The sequence below is a fragment of the Arachis ipaensis genome, chromosome B5 (genome assembly GCF_059453495.1).
Source record: "Arachis ipaensis isolate K30076 ecotype BB chromosome B5, ASM5945349v1, whole genome shotgun sequence".
Lineage (NCBI taxonomy): Eukaryota > Viridiplantae > Streptophyta > Magnoliopsida > Fabales > Fabaceae > Arachis > Arachis ipaensis.
Window position 1 is genome coordinate 150,469,873 of NC_142440.1, and position 22,723 is coordinate 150,492,595.

Here is a 22,723-nt window from a genome sequence, read left to right on the forward strand (position 1 = left end):
AGCACTCTTATATGGTCTTAAGTAAGGGAAGCATGCACATCCAAAAATTTTAAAAAATTTAAAATCTGGTAGCTGATGAAATAGAACTTCATAGGGGATTTTATTGTCAAGAACACTAGTTGATAATCTATTAATTATGTAAATAGATGTAATGAAGGCATCTTTTCAAAACTGTATTGGGAGAGATGTTGTTGCTAACAAAGATAATCTCATTTCTGTAATATGCATATGTTTTCTTTTCACACTTCCTTGTTGGTGACGTGTGTAAGGACATGACATTTGTGTTGAATGCCTTCATTAATAAGAAAATCAGAAAAGGCTTTAGAAAAAAACTCACCACCCTTGTCTGTTTGTAAGGTTTTAATATGATGGCCAGTCTAATTTCTATTAATTTCTTTTAGTTTTGAAAAGATAATAAAGTTTGAGCCTTATTCTGTAATAGAAAGATCACCGTGAATTTTGAAAAATTATCCACAAAGTAAGCATAATACCTGAAATCATTTCTTGAATTAATGGGGCTGGTCCCCAAAGATCAGCATACACACATTGCAATGGTTGATTATATACAGTTTCAGTTTGATTAAAATGTTATTTATGCATTTTGACCAAAGGGCCAATTTCACACAAATTTTGCAAAGAAGAATTAAAAGATAAAACAGGAATTAAGCATTTATTCATTACTTGATGTACTATTTTCATGGCACAATGCTCAAGTCTTTTGTGCGAAGGCACTAAAGTTAGGTAGATTACTATCTAAATTGCTAATTACATGAGAGTTACAAGAATCAAAAGAAAAGGCATCTAAATCAGAAGTAGTATTATAATGAGAACCACGAAGATAACATAAAGCAGATTTCTCACAGAGACTTAAGAACTTTGAGATTGTCAAAGCAATAAACTCCATTCCTAGCTATGCCATGTAGAAGATAATCCCTAGTATCCTGATCATGAATAACACAATATTCAAACCAAAATTCAAAGAAAATTTTATTTTCTGCAGCAAATCTGAACACACTTAGCAGATTTTGTGTAATTTGAGGAACATGAAGCAAATTCTTTAATTGAAATGTAACATTTGCATATTTATTATATAAGATAGAAGAACCAGAGTTCTTGATTGCAATACCTGTACCATTACCTATGAAGACTTGATCTGATTCAATGTTGCTTGTAGTTGCAGAAAGAAGGTGATGGTTATCAGTGGCTAACAGAAAGGGGGTTGAATCTTAGCCCCCTTTTTGCTTATTAACACTTGCTGGCCTTTGAAATAACTTCTGGAGACTTTTTGCTTTTTGTCTCGTAACGTGCATAACTCATTAAATACCATCAAATCAGATTTTCTCTTTCCATTTACTAAGGCATTTAAAGCTAATTTATAAAATTTGAATTCCAACCAAAGTGAGAGTGAGATCCATTGAGAGCATGCAGGATTTGCTTTCTCTCTTCTCAAATTTTCAAACCAGGCTAGTTGGTCACAAACCAACAATTGATTTGGGCTTACACAATTAAATTTGGCCCAACTAATACATCACTAATTCAGCCACAAATATTAAACCATTTTTGTACCAAAGGCTGAGTTTCTTCAAACTATTGGGCTTGCCATATTTTTTCTTTTCGGTCCAAAACAAAATCTGCACAACAAAATTATCAATTAGCAATTGTGAATTGAAGATCAAATTAATAATTTTGTAATTAATCATTTTAATAATATTTGATCATCATCAAATTAATTTGGAGTTTTCCAAACTCATCAATCTCTCCCTTGATGACAAACATTATTAAAAATTGAAATGAAAAGCTTTAGAGTTTAGAGTACTCCCTTTGAAGATTTGGAATCCTCCCCCTTTTCAACTGTTACATAGCTCCCCTTAAATATATGCCATTTTACCAAGGGAAGCAATACCTGTAATATTTAAAATCAAGCTAATAGCCACCATGTATTTAACATATGGAATTTTGAAATGTTGAACAGCTTGATTTATGAGCAGAAGTGAAGTGATAAGCAAAACTGATTTGTTATCATATAAATGATTTTCTGCTCAATATCAAACACAATGATTGAGTACAGAGTACATAGCAACCAAAGAAAAAACATTAGATAATTTCCAAAAAAAAATTTACTGCCAAATCATTTGATCAAATAGGACAACATTTTCTAGCAATCGTATCAGAGCATAAAAAATTATCCAACTTCATTCAACATATCAGAGCACAAGGAAATTATCAAAACATAACTAAGTTCCAATAAAGATAATACAACAGATATTTCAACACAACAGATCATAAGTCATAAGGCATGACCATCGGAGCATAGAACTTATGCACATGGGTGATCATGAATCAAAACGATTTCAGCCCCTGTTTTAATTCAATTTTTCCAACTTTTTCCTCCCCTTTTGTCATTAATGGGGAACCTACAAAAAAACACATGACAATGGTATGCAAACAAACAGAACTAGAACTAGAATATCCAAGAGTTTAACAAAATAACAATGGTCCAGAGTATCCAAGAGTAAATACCAAAATATCAGAACAAAGTTAAAAATAATGACAACTTAGATCAATCATCAGATAGGTTAAATTCAGAGCCGTATTCATCATCTCCCTCTACACCCTTTTTAAAACTCTGCAGCAGCAGGTTAACTCTTTCTTGGCACTTAATCCAAGCTTTCTCATTTTCATATGCTTGCTTGCGAGCTGTTTTATAGGATTGCACCATTAGATTGGACATATTTGAGAACTCAGTGAGTACATCCTTGATTGAATCCTCAATCTTTGTTGGCTCATGTGGGCGGCTCTCAAGATCACTTTCAGACAGTTCAGATGGCATGGAATGTTTTCCTTTGGTGCTTTTCATAGAACCTGAGACTCTTCCTCCCTTGATTGTGGAAACTTTATTTTCTACATCCTCATTAGTTAGATCAACATTAAAATATTCAAAGATGCATGTAAGAAAGATTCCATAAGGAAGATTAGCCTTTTTGTCACTTCTAACACATTCCCACATGTGTCTCACCATAAGATATGCAAAAGAGATAGGAGAAGAAGTAATAATAGCAAAAAGTACCAAAGTATCACAGATAGTTACTCTATGGTATGAACCACTCTGAGGCATTAGATTGTGATTGATGATTCTGTGCAGAAGTGCTCTTTCAGGACCAAGAGCTTTGTGGGTCAGAATCATGCCATCCAAAGTAGAGAAATTTACGCAAGTTTGGTTCAAAGCAATATGGAGTGAGATTCCAACTTGTGAATCCCATTTTCTCGTCATATAAGCAGCGGCTCCTTCATCAACATATCCCAAAGCAGCACTGATTGTTTCTCTGTTCAGGGACATATGAACCCACTTGACATAGGAATGGATTGCACCATCAATGAACCTCATGTTCGCATAGAAGTCGCGAACCAAGGCTGGATACACAGGTTTCTGAATATTGAACAAAGGAGTCCATTTCAAATTTTCAAAGAAAGAGACAAAGTTGATGCCTTTAGCACTAAGAGATTTCAAGTGCACTATGTGGGATGCACACAAGTGACGCTTCTTCAGGACTTCATTATGAAACTCATATGAAGTGCATGAGTTAAATCTGGCTGGATCAAAGTGTGAGTGACCTTTGTTGTACTTATTTTTGAAATCAAGTGATTCCAAATTCGGTGGTTCCCTGGTATTACGAAGCACATAACTCTTTGTGCGCTGTGAACTGCGCCCAGAAGCATGAGGAGTTGATTTCTTTGGAGGTGAGTGAGGTAAAGAAAACTGAGACTCCTCTTCTTCTTCTTCCACAATCGGTTCTTTATCCTTCCCAATCTTCTTTCTGGATGAAGTTTTCTGAGCAATGACCTTTTTTTTCATGGTCTCGGTTTGCTTGGAGGAGGGAAAAGGGGATGAAGAAGATGTTGAGTGTATGTGAATATGAGTGTGTGTTTGAGGAGTAGAAGTGAATGAAGGATTTTTGGGTAGAGGGGTTTGGCTACTTCTCTTGGGTGCAACCTTCTTTTTCATGTTATGAAGATGAAGAGAGGCTAGGGATGATGGGGTGGCCGAAGAGGTTGGAGAGATGTGGGAGGTTATGAGAGCATTAAATGCTGAATGGAGAGAGAATGTGGTTAATGACCATTAAGTGGCGCAGTTATCAACAAAGAAGGAAGTTTAAACTTAAAAAAAAGGGTTAGCTCCTAGAATCAAGGGAATAGGTGAGAGAAAAGATTATGATTTGACAACTAATCCTTCCTACAAGATTTGATATGACAACTTCCCACAAAAATATGATTAACAATTGAGGAACTCAAAACGGGCCAGGGTTGTGACTGAGGTCAAAGAGGATTAGGTGGGGCCCATAATCATTAATATCCGAATTAGTCTCTCCCTGTATCAATGCCAATTCATCACGTCCTCAATTTTGTCTCCTAGTTTCCTACGAGACAAAACCAACAGATTCATCAAAAATCACAAATTATCAATAGAATTTAAATCCAACATATCCAAGCTATTCCTTAATGAATAGAATCTATCCTCACACAAAGGTTTAGTGAAAATATCCACAAGTTGTTCTTTAGATTTCACAAATTGAATATCAATAGTACCCTTTTGCACATGTTCTCTAATAAAATGATATTTAATTTTAATGTGCTTAGTTCTTGAGTGCAGAACAGGATTTTTAGAGATGTTAATAGCACTCATATTATCTCATAATTAATATTTTGTATCTACGCCCTCAATAGCTTGCTCCCACTGGTACACTTGTCTTTTCACCTCAACTAAACAGTGTATTGCTTTGTACTGCATCGTTCCTGAAGATGGTAGGGAGAGAGGGGTGAGAAACAAAAGTTTCTCAGTAGTTTATCTATATGGTGTCATCGTATCCATCCCCAGCCACTCCGAGTTTTAAAATAAAAACAGTGATGATGCAATGTTGTTCAATTATTATTTTCAAAAGTCTTGGTTAGTCGGATTGGTGTGACTTTTAGATGCTTCTCATTTACTTATGTTATGACATGTGTGATGCATACAAAATACCTATAGCGTTAAAACATATAAATGTAAACTCATAAACCTTGGTATGATATTCTCATAGGCCATAAAGCAAGGCAAAATAAATAATAAATAAGAGAAAAATAGTAACATTGCCATAGGTAAGTCAAACAGAATAGATCTTAATAAAATAAAGATCTTAAACAATATCATACATCATATAAAAAGGAACTTTGGATAAAGAAGGATCTTTGAATGAAATAATAAACATAATCATAAATTAAAAAGGATAAAAGAAGAACAATCATGATCACACATTTCATTGTACTTTTCATTACTTTTTCTCGTAGCTTTTATGGTAGGTATTGAGTTCAAACCGGTATAAAAAGTGGGAGTCCCCTTCCCTTACTGAAGGTTCTTATCGCAAACATTTTGGCGATCACCTTCCCTTACCGAAGGATCATATCGATATCTTGTCTTTGGGGGTCACCTTCCTTTACCGAAGGATCATTCCCTCAGTTCAATTTACAATCAAGGTTATTTAGACATACACAAGAAGGAAGTCATGTCAACAAAGATATATTAGGGATAAGTACTTTTTTCGTCCCCAAGGTCTGGGGTCGAAATCAAAATCGTCCCTGACCTTTTTTTCTTATTAAAATAATCCTCAACGTTACAAAACGTTATAAAATCGTCATTTTTTACTTCAATTTTATTTTTTTTACCAAATTACCCTTCATTATTAAAAAATTATAAAATAAAATAAATATAAAATAAATAAATAAAAAAAAAGAAGAAAAGGAGGTGGGGACTGGGGAGAGAAAGAAAGGGGGGAGGCCGCGAGAAAAAGGGAGAGGGAGGGGGGAGAGAAGGGGACCGCCGCCCTGCCCTGCTGCTTTGCCATCCTGCCGCACCGCCGCCCTGCTGTCCTACCGCACCGCACCACCACACGACCATCTTCTTCTTCTTCTTCTTCTTCTCCATACCGCCGCACCACCGCCCTGCCACCCTACCGTCCTGCCGCACTGCACCGCACCACCGCTTCTTCTTCTTCTGTGGACTGGATTTTTGATGATATTTGTTGTTGTTGATGAAATTTGTTGTTGCTGAAATTTAAATTTCTGAATTTTTAATGAAATTTATTATTGTTGATGAAATCTATTGATGATGATGATGATCATGAAGAGAGGGGCATGAGGAAGGGGGTGGGGAGGGGTTACGGTGAGGGGGTGAGGGGTGGGGGGGTTATAGTGAGGGGCTTGATGGTGGTGGTGGTGGTGATGTTGGTGTTGATGGTGGTTGTGGTGGTATGGTGTTTTTGCTGTTGTTTAGTGGTCTTGGTGTTGGTGTTGGTTGGTGTTGGTGGTGGTGTTTGTGTTGGTGGTGGTGGTGTTGGTGTTGATGGTCGTTGTGGTAGTAATGTTGGTGGCAATGGATGTGGTGGGGTGAGGAAGGTGAAGAGGAGAATGATGATGATGAGGGTATTTTGGTCCAAAAATTCGAGAAAGGATGATTTTAAAGCGTTTTTGAACGTTGAGGATGATTTTAATAAGAAAAAAAGGTCGGGGACGATTTTGATTTCGACCCCAGGCCTTGGGGACGAAAAAAGTACTTATCCCGATATATTATTATATAAAATTGATGGGATAGTCCCCTTTCCTTATCGAAGGTTCTTATCCCAAATATTTTGGCGATCACCTTCCCTTACCGAATGATCATATCGATATCTTGTCTTTGGGGTCACCTTCCCTTACTGAAGGATCATTCCCCCAGTTCAATTTACAATCAAGGTTATTTAAATATACACAAGAAGAAGGAAGTCATGTCAACAAAGATATATTATTATATAAAATTGATGGGATAGTCCTCTTCCTTTACCGAAGATTCTTATCCCAAAGGTTTGCCGATCACCTTCCCTTACCGAAGGATCATCTCGATTATCTTGTCTTTGGGGGTCACCTTCCCTTATCAAATGATCATTCCCCCAGTCCTTTAATGCACATAAGATAGTTATTATAATATATAATGCGTATGAAGGAAAGAGACATTATATCATGACATGTAATGCTAACATCTATATAAAAAAACATTTAAGATATGACATATAAAATTTAGCATAAAACCCCTACCTCGAGTGAAGTTTCGATAGGTATTCCGATGCAAATAGATACGGTTTGTTAGTGAAGAAAGACTTGTTCTATAGCTAAACTTTGTGTATACTAGAATATTTTGTATAGAAAAAGAAAATAGAATGAGAAAGGGAGGATCAAATAGCTCTCAGGTATGTGCAGATTATGTTAGGAGACATTTAGGTGAAATCTTCAATCTAAATCGTTACTTTGTGAGCCCTATAACATTTTCTACGTTTGGAATTTGGAAATAGTTATTAGATACAAATTTATAGAAAATTGAATTAGCTTTAAAACAAATCTTAAAGGAAGTCAATCGGATAACCACAGCTTGAGATATTCCCGAAATACTGTTAGTATATCAGGCTGGCTGATAAGAGCACGATTTTCTACTATGAACTTGTAACCGATTTATCTACCTAATTTAATTTGAATTTGATTTTATACTGAACTTAAGGAATAGAGCTAGTATTCTTATCTTTTCATATAACAAAATATCATTTAAATCTAATAAATGTAGAATTAATTATGACTATATTTTAAAAGGTTGTTTATTGTCAGTTAGAAATTTACTACCACTAGTGTTTTCATATGTTTAAATTTTAAATTCAAATATTAAATCATTACCATTTTAATTAATTAATTAGTTATTAAAAAATGACTTGATTCAAAAAAGTTGGGATGTTACCTTGAGAGTATATTTGATGTAAATCGAAAATTTTTGAGACAAAATTGAAATAAAATAAAATTTAGAGATATTTTTAAAACTTTTGTCAAACTTTAAAGACAAAAAATATATTTTATCCTTAAAAAAATATCAAAAGCATTAAAAATAAATTAAAAGAGAATGATTAAAAAAAGTTAAACAAGTTAAATGGGCTAATTTATTTATTTTGTAGGACAATCTATTTAATTCATAGACTAAGCGAGTTCATTAAACATCTTATTTTTATAGTCTTATTTTTACAATAAAAGACCCATACACACTCATTTTTTTTTTACCAAAGATAGAAGATTCGAATCCGCAACCTTTTAATTGAGTATAGAGAGACTATGTCATTTGAGTTATTACTCATTAGCACCCATACACACTCATTTAAAATAACTAAATGAATCGAAATCATCAAATTCAGCTCATTTTAAACAGCACTGTTTGTAAGTTTAAGTATTCTTTATTTCTCGCTTATTGACTTATTCAGATAAATTTTATTTTTTAAGTGTCAATGATTTCGAGGATTCTTTCATGTTTAATTTAGATGAGGTAACAGAAAGAAATTAACTAAATTTCCAACACTACTCTTAAAATTCAGGCTTTTATTATTTGATTTTTCAGATTTAAAATTTATTATATTAATTTTCAGATTCAATTTTAGGTACTATATTAATTTTTGAATTTTTGTATTCAATAAATGAAGTATTGAATTAGTTTTGATTTATCACGTTAGATATATAGATAAATAATGTTATTTAATTCCGACCCTTAATCAAGACAAAAATGATATTATTTTAGAGAATGATAGAAGATAAAATATTTTGCACATTATATAAATTCTTTTTTATTTTCTCATTTCTTGTTTAAATGCTAAAATAAAAGAACACCGTTTATCTCTGTGTCTAATCTGGCAAGTCAAAATCGATTCAGTACTTTATTCGCTGATTTAGTACAAAAAAAAATCTAAAAATTAATATAATGTCAAGAATTAGATCTCAAAAATCATTATAATAAATTTTAAACTTAAAATACTAAAATTAGACCACTTTAAAAATTTATTGCAAAGAAATGATTGTTATTCATTCATATTAATTAAACATCGTGTCCATTCATTGGTTTATAAGTTTAGGATTTATTTATTTTATTTTTTAAAAATATATAATAATTTTTAAAAAGGTTTTCATATACTTTGAAATCCCTAAAAATAAAAAAGTATTTTAAAATATGTATTTAGAATATATATTAATAAGACTTGTAAATTTATCATATTATTAGAAGAGCAAATTAAATATTTTATTTTAAATTCATTTATCATAACTAGTGTAGTAATATATATATATATATATATATATATATATATATATATATATATATATATATATATATATATATATCTTTTTCATTACATAGGATTAGTTTGGTAAAGATTTTACTTTTTAAAAGTAGTTTATAAAAGGTAATTTTTAAAAGATAACTTTTTAAAAGTTGTAGCATTTATGTTTGGTAAATCAAATCAAAAATAGTTTTTAATAAATACAAACAACATCAATTGCGTTTAGTAAAATAATTTTTAAAATTTAAAAATACTATAATAGACATAAATATAAACATTAAATTTAAAAATTAGTTAACATACGAAGTTATATTAGATTTTTAAATTTTAAAAAACACAAGCCAACTTTAAAAAGCTCTATCTTGAGTACTTTCAAAAATATCTCAATCTTTTAAAAGCTGCAAGCATAAACATATCTTCTTTTTTATTTACCAAATACAAAATAAAAAACTTGAATTTTTAAAAAGCACAAATAACTCTTCAACAAATTTTACTAAACCAAGCCATAGCGATTGTGATTCACCATGTGATGCAGATAGGTATTATTTTTTATTCACCATGTGATGCAAATAGGTATTATTTTTGGCATTTTCTCTCTGAGCAATGTTAGGGACCAGCAACTTTTGTGATTGGTAGCCATTAAATAGCCATCAATAATGATTTAATGGTGCGAGATTGGTGTAAAATTTCATCTAATGACTCACTTTTTTCTGCTGATTACGTGCTGGTCAAAATTCAATAAAATTGCTGACCCTTTAGACTTTTTCCTTTTGGTATATTGATGGAACAAGTTGGACCAAAAAATTATTGATTGAAGAATATTATTTTTTATTGATTGCCTTTGCTACTGGATCAAAGAACAAATGTTGTCATATTTAAGGATTTAAGCTTTCATTAGAGATTTTGTATGAAACATCATTTCTAGTATCTGATTCTGAGTAAGGTTGAGCCAGGGAAACCTGCAGGCTGCAGGACTTACCTGGCAGCGCAAATTGAATTATGCAGGAAATACTCCGCTAGAATTCAACGTATCTTTGAAAGAGATAATAGATGTATATAAGCCTTTCATGCATGTGAATTGTCCACATATATCATGTCATCCATAATTTTATTCATGGACTTAACCATTGTTAGTCGTGCTCAACATGTCAAGAGTATTTTTTCACCATCAAACTCATACAAAGAAACCTCAGTATTAGTTTTTACTGAATTCTTTATTCCTATTATAGAGCAAGGCTTTTCAATGTGAATTACCTGCTAAAATACATTGGTACTTTTCTATGGTTAAATATGTTTGCTTATGGCTGTAGTAGACTTAAAAGTTAAGGACATAATGGTTTTTGATATATGTAGCAATCCTTATATGATATCTGAATTTATAGGCTCCAATAGGTTTTCGGCTATGGCGCCATGTCCGGGAAGATGATTTGTCCTAATAAAATGTTTTTCTGATCATGTTTCTTGAATTGCTTGCTGCATGTCTTACAGGAAGGAATGATGGACCCTTTTGCTAAGCGTCATGTGACATCTTGTCATGGTGTTCCTTTAGGTGGCATTGGGTAGGTCTTCAATCCAAAAAATAAGCTTCAAATTTTCTACATTAATCAGGTCACCAATACAAATAACAAATTATATTTGCTTGGGAGGAAAAATTTTATACATTAGCAGTTTACTAGTTACATGCATAAAAAATTATGGGATTGGTATAGTAGAGTTCGGTTTCTAATTATTTCTGCCTTAAAACAAAATGAAGTCATGTTAATGCCATTAGTGGTTTGAATCATTTTGTGCATTAAATTTTGCTTTGTTCTACAGTTCAGGAAGCATTGGAAGAAGTTACAGGGGTGAATTTCAACGTTGGCAACTATTCCCTGTAAAATGTGAAGATAAACCAGTTTTAGCAAATCAATTTTCAGTAAGTTTGCTTGAATCTATCTTATCACAAATATTACAGTGCTGCTATATATATCTGGGTAAAATCTTCTCGATCTTACAGTATCGTTTACATTTATGTTTATTTAATCTGCTATATATACCATTGATCTTTTCTTGTTACAAGTTACATGGCTTGTCTTGGCCCCATTTTCATAACAGTCAATATTCACCAACAATAAGCTTTTGTATAAATATCAGATGAGAGAATCCATTCCCCATAAAAATAACTATACCTTGAGATATGTTATCATGAAAGCATAAGTGAATAATGTGATGCTGACAACAGAACACATCATGAATCCATAACATTATAAAGAATTACTTAGTCCAAGGTTGGACATCTTGCAAGAACATAGTACAATCTTGTTTGAACCTTAAATATCAATTACAGTGTACTTTAAGGTTGATAATAGTTTGTTTATCAAGAAAAAGGACATGCATAACCAAATTTATTTCTTTCTTTGCTTACTATCAGGTATTTGTTTCACGTCCAAGTGGTGAAAAATATTCAAGTGTACTATGTGCAGGGAAGGCAGATATATTGAAGTAAACATTTATAGATTGCCTTGTAAATTACCAGTTACTAATTTATCATTTTCTTAATCTTATTCTTGTAAATTAATTTCTTGAAAAAAATTTACTTCAATTTCATTCAGAGAAAACCCAGTGTCAGGACAAATCCACATATCATGCATTGTACCCAAGGGCTTGGACAATATATGAAGGTAAAATACAGTTTTCACTTTTGTGGTAGGCAAGAGTCACTTCAATTTCTTTTTAGTTAGAATTTGATACATATGTTGCTCTTAATAAGCAATAAGTGTTATTTATGCAGTTAAATAATTTTGGAAAAACAACAGCAGATGTCACCTTGCTTTTCACATGGACTGTAAGTTAAACTTTTTTGTGACTATTAATTGCTATTACACTCTTGGTGTTTTAGTTTTTTATGCAAGCAATTGATGTATGCATTTAGAATTCTGTTGGAGGACTTTCTGAGTTTACTGGCGATCATTTTAATTCAAAGATGTAAGAAATTTGTGAAAATCTCCCATTTGATTGCTTTTTATTCTAACATTCAAGATACATATTATGTCATGCTAGGACAGAGTGCATGGTGTTCTTCTACATCACAAGTAAAGCCTTAACCCTTACTGTACTTTTGAATGATAAATAATTTTGGAATTTATCAATTAATTTAGTTGATACGATAGGACTACGAATGAGCGGTCTCCTGTCACATTTGCAATTGCAGCAACTCTTACTATTCCTTCAGATGCTCAACGTACTGTCACATTTTCACTAGCATGGGACTGCCCTGAAGTCAAGTTTCCGGCAGGAAGGGTTTACAAATTACAACAGGTTGGCTGTAGAAAACTTGTATAAAATTTCCTGTCTGAAGACTATGCTTAACTAACCAAACTTAACAGCCGTTACACTAAATTCTATGGTACTAATGGGGATGCAGCTGCAAAGATTGCGCACGATGCTATTATCGGTAATACTCTTTGATGAGATACATTAAATTTTGTATTTGTATGGTTGGGATTGCTTCTAAACTCAATATTGAGAATTGTCCATAGATTATTTTTGGAGAGCCAGACTATGGATAAAATTTTCTCTTTTCTTTTCTATTCTTTCTTTGATGTCAAAATTTAGATGATTTCCCAAAGCATGCACCATACTTATAATTGCTAATAGCCTAATAGAATTCATGAATAACTTACTAAAGCTTCTATGAATTGCTGACATAGGGCACCGGCAATGGGAGGCTCAGATTGAAGACTGGCAAAGACAAGAGACTTCCTGAGTGGTAATGCTCAGTTCTTTATTAACTTTCTTCTTGTGCATTCAGAGTTGTGCAGGTACCCTACAACCCTTTTGAATGAGCTCTACTATCTGAATTCTGGGTTCACAATTTGGACAGGTATTTCTCTAAAACTTGGGTATTCTATATTAGCTAATTAAGCCATGTTTATGACTGTCTCGGTCATCAATTTGTGACATTATTCTCTGTTTCGCAGATGGTTTAGGTCCGGTGCATAGTTCAGCTAGCTTAGGGGAAAGAAAATTTTCACTGGATGGGTTCATATATGATTTAGAGTCCAAATTTATCGCCCCAGAGTGATACTGCTATTAACATTCTTGAAAGATTTAGCTCTATGCACACTCCAACTGCATCAAAGTCAGCATATGGAGTAAATTTGCTTCAAGAAGGGGAAGAAAACATTGGTCAATTTCTTTATCTTGAAGGGGAATACCTTTGATGTTCATTTTTACTCATCTTTTGCACTGGTCATGCTTTTTCCAAAACTTGAACTCAGTGTCCAAAGAGACTTTGCTGCAGCAGTAATGATGCATGATCCTGAAAAAAGGCAAACTCTAGTTGATGGCCGAATGGTTTGAAATAAATGGCTATAATCTTCATAACACAGATAGGTGGAAAGACTCAAATCCAAAATTTGTTCTCCAGTGTTATAGGGATGTAGTTGCCACCGGAGACAAGAAGTTTGCAAGAGCTGTTTACATTGCAATTGCTTATATGGACCAATTCGACAAGGATGGCGACGGAATGATTAAGAATGAAGGCTTCCCTGATCAAACTTATGACACATGGTCTGTATCTGGTGTGAGTGCATATAGTGGTGGACTTTGGGTTGCGGCACTTGAGGCAGCTTCAGCCTTGGCACATGAAGTTGGTGACAAGGGCTCTGAGGAGTATTTTTGGCTCAAGTTCCAGAAAGCCAAAAGTGTATATGAGAAATTATGGAATGGTTCATACTTCAATTATGATAGCAGTGGTGGGAGTAATAGTTCATCCATTCAAGCTGATCAATTAGCTGGACAATGGTTGTTTTTCTTCTTCTGGAAACTATGCCTTATTTGCATGCTTTATTTCCATTGGTGCAACTTGTCAAGTAGGTTTGTTAGATTAACAACATATGTGCATATGCCAGTAGCATCAATTGAATTATTCTATAAGAATAACTTCAGAAAGAAAACTTAAATCAGCAAAAACTGGAAGAATATAAACAATGTTGTAGAGTTTGTTATGCATATAATTCAGTCTTTTGTTATGCCTTATTACTCTATCCTCTTGATACTTAAACGTGTGGAAAATTATAGCCTCAAGTTGATGCAAAGTAAGCTTTAACCACAGAATCAGAAGGTTTTAATTTTACCAACAGATTTCTTTGATAAGAAACTTAACTTTCTTTTTCTTTCTTAATTAATCCCTTATGTCATGTAACACACGAGTAATGCAATTTTTAGTCAACATTTTAATTCTCAACAAATTTTAACCAAATTAGTCTCTAACTCTTTATTTTTTTAGATGCATAAATTTTCACCTCATATTTTGATAAAAAAATTAAACAAATTAATCTTATCATTATTTAATAAAGACATAATCGTTAAAAATTCTTAAACTAATTTTTTTATATAGACAAATAATTTAAAGTTTGAAGATTGATTGAGTAATTAAAATTAATTGAAAATTAAAATTTTTTCACTAAATACTTTTTAAAAATTGATTCAGATATTAATCAATAAAATAACTCAAAGTAAATTTTTTTGTGTTTTATCATGTATTCTTTTAGAAATAGTTATTGAAGGTTTATTCTTGTGTTGAATTAACAGTTATGCTTTCTAAACTCTTGAAGCATGGGACATTAACGATAGATACAGATTTATGTGTTACATGCGCCGATGATTTGTCTTTGTCAAGATACCATGCTGGTTTTTGCAAAGTTGCACGTCTTCTGAAGACGAAGGATGAGAAAACACCAAGCAAGCAGTCTATGGCAGCTTATATATAATTCTACTTGCAAGAGGATGTTGTAGTCAAAGATTATTAGATTTAAACTTGTGCAATGCAACAAAAAAATGCAATAATGTAAATGAAAATAATCTTTTGCATTAAAAAATAAAATAATTTAAACTTATCAAACTTTTTTTATAGAATTATTTTGGCTAATTTTTTTTTAGATATAGACCAGAATTTTGTGTAACATACCATTATTGGATTTTATTGTATTTTTTAACATTTTTATGGTGGAACAATTTGTAGGAGGCTGAATTGTAATAGCAATTTTTTTAATTTATTTGTAGTAATATGCAAGAGTATATTAAGTAATTATAATATTAAATATATATTATGTCAACACACAGAGTGTATTGATATTACATAAGGAGCTTAAGCATATTATATTTTTTATTAAAAAAATATAACTCGGGTATTATAAAAGAAAGAACGAAAATTAATCTATTTCACCCTGTTAATCAAGACTTGGTTATCAAATTAGTTCCATTTAATATAAAAATCGTTTGACAAAGAATTAATTTAAAATAAAAAAATTAATTAATTAATCAAATTGATATAGTATTTTAACAGTTAAACAATTTAAAATAATAAATTACAAAAAGATAAATATTTAAAAAAAATAATTTTTATATATTAATATATTATTTTATTATATCCAATTAAATTATAGTTGAATTATATGATTGAATTTTTGAACATCCAATTGACTAATTCTACCGATTTAATGACCGATTGGGATTTCAAACCTCAAACATGACATTTGTTGAAACTACTAATAAAAATAACAGCAACAAATGAGTTCAATTTTTTTTTTTTTGGTGAACAATGAGTTCAATTTTTTTTTTTTAAGTACTTACCTTTTTTCCCCCTTTAACCCAAATGAAGTATGTTCTCATATCCCTGTGACCAACGAAACCCAACACATTGGACTTTCCAATTCAATTCCAATGGCTTTGAAAACTTGCTTCACTCTTCTCCACCATTCACAACACTCTTCTTCCAGAACCTTCTTCTCAATCCCCTCTTTCAATTCTGCTACCTGCATTCTTCACAATGAACCTCACAACAACCATATCCTGCATTTATCAACATCTTTTACTAGGAGGAAGCTCAATCTTACTCTTCTTCTCACAACTTTTCTTTCGAGCAATTTATCAAACACTAGTGGTGCATTCTTGATGGCTCAAGAGTTGGACTTGGAGCTTCACAGATACACTGATTCGAAGGAAGGTTTCACTCTTCTTATACCCTCTTCTTGGACTAAGGTAAAATTATTTACCCTTTTTTTTAATAACCTTAATCTTTGATAAGCTTTTTCTACTGTGAAGACTTGCGTATGTTTGGTATGATGTGTTGGAAAATGATTCAATAGGAGTTAAATGGAAATGGAATGAGGTGGGTAAAATATTGAGTTAAAATCTACCTGTTAGTGTATAACTCTTTTACACAGACATTTAAAATATTAGTTTCTTGTTGAGATTGAGGTGTAGAAGTTAACCACTTTTTGTTTTGTCTATATAGCAATAGTTTGATTTGATATTAATTTAGAAGAATTTTGCATTGAAAATGCATAAAATTTAAACTTAGATGAAATGGAAATGGAATAGTATTGGATGAAACTGATCATCATATTTCATAAAAAGTTGTTATTTATTCCCACCAAATTACAACACTTTCCATTTACATTGTAACAATCTTTGCTGCTCTGGTTTACAATGAATAGGTTGATAAAGCTGGGGCAACTGCTTTGTTTCAAGATGCAAGTATGGGGAGCAACAACATTGGGGTTGTTGTGAACCCAGTTCGTCTTGCAAATCTTGGAGACTTCGGGAGCCCCGAGTTTGTTGCTGATAAGCTTTTACAAGCAGAAAGGCGTAAGGTAAGGTTCTTGTTTCCATTGCTGGAACTTTCTATGACCAATGCAAAATTTGAGTCAAGTGTTGATGATATTGATTAGAAGAATCTCCCTGTACTTCACCATAACAACATAAGCAAAGGAATAATGAGCTGAAATATTTACCTTGGATTAGTTTGACTCTGTTGTGAACATCATTTCGCTAATACTAAGCGCTAAGACGCTAAAGGCTAAACTAACTAATTGGCTAAAAATTGTCTTCTCTGTTTCATTCATTACATTATATAATAAAAAGGACTCTAGAACCTTCTCTTCCTATAACAAACTATTGGCACCTCACCTGTGCTCTAAGCCTCTAAAGTATTCCTTCCTGTAATTATTTATTTTTATCCATAGTAGATTCTTCGTTGATCTTTATTTAATTAAATCAAAAGTAGATCATAGATGTTAGTGAAACATTGCTTCCGTATTTATGACCAAAGGAATAATGGCCATTACATATAGTTTGCTCTGCATTTAACAACTAAAGTAAGAAGGCAAAATTGTCTTTGATCCTAGGGGATAATCAAATGTCTACGTGATTATATATCATTTTAACTTGTGTGTATTGTTCTCCTCATCTTCAGGAAAGTACAAAGGAAGCTAAATTAATTGCAGCTTCAGAAAGATCAGGAAATGGAGATTTGCAAATTTATGAATTTGAATACACCATTGATAGTACTCGTGGAGGAAAGAAGAGGATATTTTCTGCAGCATTTGTGACCTCAAAGAAACTCTATCTTCTTAACATTGTTCATTCTGATAAACCAGAGAGTCCTCTTGAACCATATAAAAGAATGATTTTAGAGCAAGTTCTCCATTCCTTTAATGCAGCAGCTTAAAACTTTGAAATGAAAATCTCATTTCTTCTCTGATTATTCTCCCTCTCTTGAGTTTTGGTTCTTAAAATATGGCAACTGATTTATGTTCAGTCTTGGTTGAAAGTCATAAAAATCAACCAGACTGAAACTCTAGTGTATAGATTTTATATCGCTATGTTTTAACTTACATAGCTACATATTACTTGAACAGTTGAACATTATATCTTTCCAAAAGAGAAAATAGTGCAGGAGGTTTGTAATTATTTTCAACAAAGATAAAAAACGTTGATTTCATGAATAAATTATTTTCAGAAGATTATAGTTAGCGAGATCTCAACTAGGTTTAATTCACAGGCATAGGCTTATGCTTTCCACTGATCCTTCCTCCCTTAAGCTATTTATGAATAAGGCGAAAAAAACACGTAGTTATATGTAACTGTAAACCGAAATCTAAATATTTTGGCTCAGAAATATTGTTGGTTAAATCATAGTTTGAATTTTGGATATAGTTAGTTGTGTAAATAAGAATGTCAAACAAATTGGTCTATTAATTCAGTTCGTTTAGGTCTATTATAGATTTAAATGGATGAACTAATTATATATCAAATATCTATGGATATTTAAAATAAAAATTTTATTTATTTTTTTTTAAATTTATCAAACTAAATGAGTCAATATTTTTTTTTTGAATTTGTTATCTAAATAGATAAATTGTAATTAAAGCATGTGTATAAGGAGGGAAAAGAGGATTAGATTGGCTACTTGGCTTGAGAAAGCTTGAAACCTCACCCAATTCTGTAGATATCCCACAAGTCCACAACACAAATTATTGCAGATGATTTTAGAGGGACACACTATTCCGATTAGAAAAGGAATAATAAATATTATTAATTAAGTTAATTACATAATTTAAAATTATGAATAATTTTTAAATAATAATAAAAAATAAAATTCACTATTTTTATATTCTACAAAATTTATAAAAAAAATTATAATAAATTAACTCTAAATAAATATATTAACTTTGTAAAAAAAATATACATTAGATATTATACGTAATAATATAATATATTATCTTACGACTCATTATACATTGGATATTATTTCCTTCTCTTGAGTTTTGGTTCTTAAAATATGACAATTGATTTATGTTCAGTGCTAGTTGAAAATCATAAAAATCAACCAGACTGAAATTTACGTTCAGACTAAATATTTTGCACCAAATTAATTTTTTTTGTTATTGAAATTAAAAAAATGAGTTGTTAATCAATTCTGAATTCATATTTAAATTTGAATAAAAATAAAGTATTATTTTAAATTTTATCTCACTAATCAGACTTAATTTAAAAATAAAAATTATTTTGTACACTATATTATTGGATAATATGATCATTTGCCAAATAAAATAAACCAAAAAAAAAAAAAACACTAGTTATATTTTTTAGAAAACAAATTTAGATCTTTTTTATATCGTATATGAGAATCTTTTTGATGTATTTAAAACTTTCTACATTTACATATAATACAAAAACAAAAAATCTTAAAATGAATTTAAATATGAAATTTTTGAAATAAAATCTTTTCTATTTTTAATCATAATCTAATCTAACTAACATACTCTAGCTAACAAGTGAACCTTATAAATGTATTCACTTATATAAATGTTGTGTTTAAAAAAAGAAATCCAAGCAAGAAGCTAGTTAAGAAGACGAAAAAAAATACTTAAAGCAAGAATGAGTCTCAGTCTGAAATTAATTCCACCCAATTAATTAAAAATTGCCATCAAATTAGTTTGGTTTAATATAAATCGTTTGACAGAAAATTAATTAAAAATAAAAAATTGACTAACTAGTCAAACTGATATAGTATTTTAATAGTTCATTAGTTTAAAATAATAAACTACAAAAGATTAATCTTTTTAAAAAAATATATATCTTTTATATATTAATATATTATTTTATTATATAAAATAATAAACCACAAAATATATATCTTTTTAAATCTTTTGAACATTTAATTTTACGGTTCGATAAGCGTTCGATAAGCGGTTTGGTTTTCAAACCTCAAACATGGCATTTATTGAAAGTACTACTAATAAAAATAAAAATATTATTAAGTACTACTTTATTCATATTAACTGCCTTCAATATCTTCACTATGTCTCTCCATTTTACTACTTTAAGGTGTACGGCCTCACTACAATATTGTATTTGAATTTTAGTTTTACATTTAAACTTACATTTAATTTAAATCATTATTTAATGCCTTTTATTCTTGAGAATCTTTTGTTTTAATTAAAAACTATCTAAATTTACATAATACAAAAAAATAAAAAATCATAGAATGAAATTTTTTAAAACTAAAATTTGAAAATGAAATCTTTTAATTTTTATCCATAATATAATATAAATTAAATTGACACCTTCTATCTTAAAAAGTGAAGCTTACATAATCCCTTCTGAGAGTTTTTTGCTTTAATTAAAACTATCTACATTTACATAATACAAAAAGATAAAAAAAAAAATCCTAAAATAAATTTTTAAAATAAAATCATTTAATTTTTCTATAAAACTACTGCCCCTAGACTTTTTCATAAAATTAAATTGACATACTCTATCTTAGAAAGCGAAGCTTACATAAATAAATACTATATCTGAAAAAAGGAAACCAAGGAAGAAGAAATAGGAAACCAAGAAACAAGAAGAAGAAATAGGAAACCAAGAAAGAAGAAGAAGAAGAAGAAGAATGAGTGACGAGCAATCAGATTCTGCAATGATGAATCCGTGGGATATCAGAGACCCGTGCGATATGATAGACTTTTATGCCGATGAACCACCGCAGTTTCAGTTTGAGTCTCCGCCTCTGCCTGAGCCCGTCTGGAATGGGGACGAAAACAATGTAGGTGATCCCCAGCCCCAGCCGTTTGCCATGGACGTCAGTAGTAATCAACCACCTCAGCCGGTTATTGATGAGTTTTTCCCGGAAGCTATGAAGAGGACAGAGCACTATTATGGAAGCCATCAACCACTTCAGTCTCAGCCTCAGTCATGTGCCATTGACGTGTGTGGTAATCAACCACCTCAGCTACCGTCTCAGCCTCAGTCTTGGTCTTGGCCTCAGCCTTGGTCTCGGTCTCGGCCTCGGCTTCTTTCTGAGTCTTGGCCTCAGTCTCAGACGGATATAGTAAGGATGGCGACGGATGACTTTTTCGCTGACACATGTGGTTATCCCCCACCTCAGCCTCAGCCTCAGCCACAGCCTTAGCCTCAGCCTGAGTGGGATACCATGAACATGTTAGAGCTGATTCCCAATGTCGGTGCTCATCCTCAACCTCAACCTCAGGTCTGGACTTGGGAGGAGAACAAAGCTTTTGAGTCTGTTATTACCAGTTATTTTCAGGATGCTCTACACAACCACTGGGAGGCAATGGCTGCTCGTCTCCCCGGCAGGACGCGGGCACAGCTGCAAGAACGCTTTCAGAAGCTGATGAACGACATCAGTGCCATCCATAATGGTTATCCTACAAACACTCCTCTGATCAATGCTGCATCTGATAACATGACCATCATGATGGAACACAACCCTCTCTCCATCCCCATCATCAATCCACCACCACCATTACCGCCTTATTCGACTGATCATCAACATCACAGGTCGGTATTCTCAATATTTTCATTCTCTTCTTATTTCGCAAGGTTTATTTCTCATATTCTTTCTTTCTTTTTGTTTACTTATTCTATATATATTTCCTTTTTCTTGTAAGTTTTATGAACAAACCTAATAAACAATGAACTTTTTTTTCCCTTTGATTTGTTTTTGAAATAAATAAAATATTTTGAAATGGAGATGATCAAATATATAAATATTTTTGTTTACATGAAATTCATTGATGATCAAGTATTTTGTTTATTATCATGACAGGGAGGAGGTACTGCCGGCTGCAGAGGAGGAGGTCGTGCCAACTGCACAGGAGGAGGCCGCACCAACAAAGACAGGATATCATTGGACCGAAGATGAACATAGGTATTTACTTATTTATTTATTATCTAGTTAAATATTGGTATTTTAAAAAAAAAAAGTGAAGCAACTAATATCAACATATAGGAGCACTTCTCTTGATTTAGATATATCTCTAACTTGTCCATGATGATTGTCTATTGTCTACAATATATAAGTCTAGCACCTCTTTTTTGTAAGATCGATTTCACTGCTTTCTTGTTAATTAAAGGTTTCATATATCAGTGTTTTAGTGTATCAATAACTAGCAATTTGAGCGAGTTTTAAAGTAATTTTTGTTGATTGCTAAATTTATTTTTGTTTTGACCGTGGTTGGCATAATAAGGTTTTTGGTTGGCCAGAAAACCAAAAAAAAAAAATTTGTTTGATAGTTTAAATAGTTTATGTTTTTGTTTAAAATTTGTAAATAATTATTTTAAAAATTATATTTTGGTAGGTTATTTATTAGAGGGTACCAAGAAGAAGGTTCACACTGGAAAAGAATTTCGAAATATTATGTAAAAACAAAAACTTCTAGTCAAATTGCCAGTCATGCTCAGAAACATTTTAAACATCAAGAAGAATTGGCTAAAGGAAAAAAGCTAAGAAAAAGCATTTTTGATGTAATTTGATCATCGTAAGTCATTTCTTTACTCTCAATTAGTTAGTCTAATTCAATTTCTACTAATATAGAAAATATTTAATTGGCTATTTTAAACTCTTTTAAATTATTATTCATGATAGTTACACTATTTTAATTGTTTTTCAATGTAGAAATTATGCCATATTCCGAAGTTTTTAATGGATGGAGGAAAATTTGCTTAAAGGAGGAAAAACATGTAAATGGTTGCACATATCTAATTGTCCTATTTAGGCTGCGCACATATTTAGTTTGAGTTAATTGTTAGCTAGTTTTGTAAATTAATATAGATAGATGTAATTGGATTCATAACATTTTTATCAATAATATTTGATTTTCTAGTTCTTTGGCCTTGATGGCAATGCCGAAGAGGACAGTGAACTAGATTTTATCGAAAGTCTCGATGGCTATGCCGAAGGGACTTTTGGTAAAAAAGATGTATCTTTTTAAAAGATTATTAGCTTCAAA

At 31.6% G+C, this 22,723-nt stretch overlaps 1 protein-coding gene and 2 pseudogenes across 2 annotated transcripts; all 3 read left to right on the top strand.

Moving 5' to 3' along the window:
• The first annotated feature begins 7,223 nt into the window (after positions 1–7,223).
• On the top strand, positions 7,224–14,165 carry LOC107641316 (uncharacterized; annotated as a pseudogene). Its single transcript, XR_015883382.1, has 14 exons — positions 7,224–7,253; positions 10,100–10,198; positions 10,529–10,588; positions 10,635–10,705; positions 10,962–11,061; positions 11,557–11,627; positions 11,738–11,970; positions 12,058–12,110; positions 12,191–12,217; positions 12,296–12,430; positions 12,506–12,579; positions 12,836–12,894; positions 12,947–13,008; positions 13,106–14,165. The product of XR_015883382.1 is annotated as an uncharacterized LOC107641316 (transcript).
• A 1,613-nt stretch (positions 14,166–15,778) lies between these two features.
• On the top strand, positions 15,779–17,676 carry LOC107641317 (psbP domain-containing protein 2, chloroplastic-like). Its single transcript, XM_016344812.3, has 3 exons — positions 15,779–16,169; positions 16,628–16,783; positions 17,386–17,676. The coding sequence occupies exons 1-3, from the start codon at positions 15,852–15,854 to the stop codon at positions 17,638–17,640; spliced, it is 729 nt and encodes a 242-aa protein (XP_016200298.2). The 5' UTR covers positions 15,779–15,851; the 3' UTR covers positions 17,641–17,676.
• A 2,688-nt stretch (positions 17,677–20,364) lies between these two features.
• Positions 20,365–22,640, top strand: LOC148566207 (uncharacterized; annotated as a pseudogene).
• Positions 22,641–22,723: the final 83 nt, after the last annotated feature.

Bases quoted from the DNA above. Each gene is read 5' to 3' on its own strand.
- LOC107641317 (XM_016344812.3), top strand. From the start codon at position 15,852: ATGGCTTTGAAAACTTGCTTCACTCTTCTCCACCATTCACAACACTCT. The intron at 16,170-16,627 runs GTAAAATTATTT...TACAATGAATAG, and splicing joins TACCCTCTTCTTGGACTAAG to GTTGATAAAGCTGGGGCAAC. The intron at 16,784-17,385 runs GTAAGGTTCTTG...CCTCATCTTCAG, and splicing joins TACAAGCAGAAAGGCGTAAG to GAAAGTACAAAGGAAGCTAA.